At 44.5% G+C, this 1,588-nt stretch overlaps 1 protein-coding gene across 1 annotated transcript; it reads right to left on the bottom strand.

Moving 5' to 3' along the window:
* Nucleotides 1–487: 487 nt before the first annotated feature.
* Nucleotides 488–1,330, bottom strand: LOC122044435 (WUSCHEL-related homeobox 11-like). The gene has a single exon (XM_042604914.1). The coding sequence runs from the start codon at nt 1,317–1,319 to the stop codon at nt 645–647; it is 675 nt and encodes a 224-aa protein (XP_042460848.1). The 5' UTR covers nt 1,320–1,330; the 3' UTR covers nt 488–644.
* Nucleotides 1,331–1,588: the final 258 nt, after the last annotated feature.

Genomic DNA, 1,588 nt, shown 5'->3' with positions numbered 1-1,588 from the left:
TTAAATATTTTTTTTTACATTTTTTCTCTTTTTTCCATGTTTTTTCTTATCAAAGGGTATTTTTGATAAAAAAAATTCGTTAATCTCGGAATCAAGAAAAATCTTAGTTTTATGAGATTTTTCGATGCCGAGCTGCATGACCCTTTTACTGACGTGTCGGGCATGAAACATTACTCGGGAATCATCGAATACCTAAATCAAACAAGATTTTTATTGATAACCTTGGATGGATAATCAAGGTTATCAAGAATAACCCCGAACCAAACGCACCCTAAGAGTATCCACATCAACTACTCTATCTAAAAATCATTCCATAAATATAATAATAAAAAAATAGAAAAAAGAGAATAAAATAATAAAAAAATTAAGGATGATAAAAATTTTAAAATAGTTGATATAGTGTGTAGTGAAAAATAATTATCTAAATTTAATAAAATAGATCATTTATCTTACATTTTAAATATAATAATAGAGAAATTGACTGGTACGTACCGCTCCATACAAAACAAGCATAAGAAGACAATTTGGAGAACAAATTAATGTACAAATCCATTATCCCTTCTGCGCCTAGACACATGCTCCAGCCTCCGGGTGCACAAGCTATAACAGAATTAGTTTATTCATCGATCGAAGACGTCTACAGACTACAGCAGTAGTGATCTTACCAGGAAGTAGCTCTCGCCCATCTGCAGGCTCTGCAGCAGAATTCCATGTTCATCGACAGGTAGCGGCTGTCCAGAGGAATGCACCAGCACCGCGCTTTGGCCGAACATGGCTCTCATGTCTAAAGGCCCTCTCGGCGCTTCCCATCGCATCCCGTTGATGAACACCGTGATCGTGTTGTCGATCGATTCATTAATTGGGCTATACTGATCGGGTTGCTTCGTGCAGTTGAAGATGGAATAATTGCCTTCCATGAACCCTCCCATCCGGTGAGAGATCGACAAGAGGTCCTCGTCGGCGACCGGCCAGGAGGAGGACGGCGAGGCGGAAGTGGAACGTGCAGTGGAGGAGGAGTAAGGCGGTGAGGATGAGGCGAGGGCTGAGGCGGCCTGCAGCTCCCGCTGGCGGCGGCGGGAGCGGGAGCGGCGGTTCTGGAACCAGTAGAAGACGTTGGCGTCGCTGACGGCGCCGAACTTCTCGAGCAGCTTGCGGATGCGGACGGTCTCGTCTTTGGGCGGGTTCACCGTCCCGCTGTTGAAGATGGACTCCAGGATGAGGATCTGTTCCGGTTTCGGGGTCCACCGGGAACGGACAGCCGCCGGCGCGGCCGCCGCATCGCCGGGGCTGCTGCCGTTACTCCGGCCTTCCATGGACATAATTGTAATTATGGGCGAATGGACAAACACAATCTGGGCAAGTCAGACTGTATATTTATAGATGGAAAATCCTCTATTTTTTTTTAATATAATCCAATATCCCAGCCTTCGGCTGATTAATTTTAAAGTGGGCCCTCTTCCTCTGTTCGCCTACTTGATAAATTCGTAAGCACGAGTCCTAACTTCTAGCGTTGTCCAAGAATTTGATCACGACGGACACATTTTTGGACTTTTGGACTTCTTTATAATTGAACACGGATTTCATCGGG

The sequence above is a fragment of the Zingiber officinale genome, chromosome 2A (assembly GCF_018446385.1).
Source record: "Zingiber officinale cultivar Zhangliang chromosome 2A, Zo_v1.1, whole genome shotgun sequence".
In the NCBI taxonomy this organism is placed as follows: Eukaryota; Viridiplantae; Streptophyta; class Magnoliopsida; order Zingiberales; family Zingiberaceae; genus Zingiber; species Zingiber officinale.
Note: the sequence above shows the minus strand (reverse complement) of the source record. Positions and strands in the feature narration are given on the sequence as shown.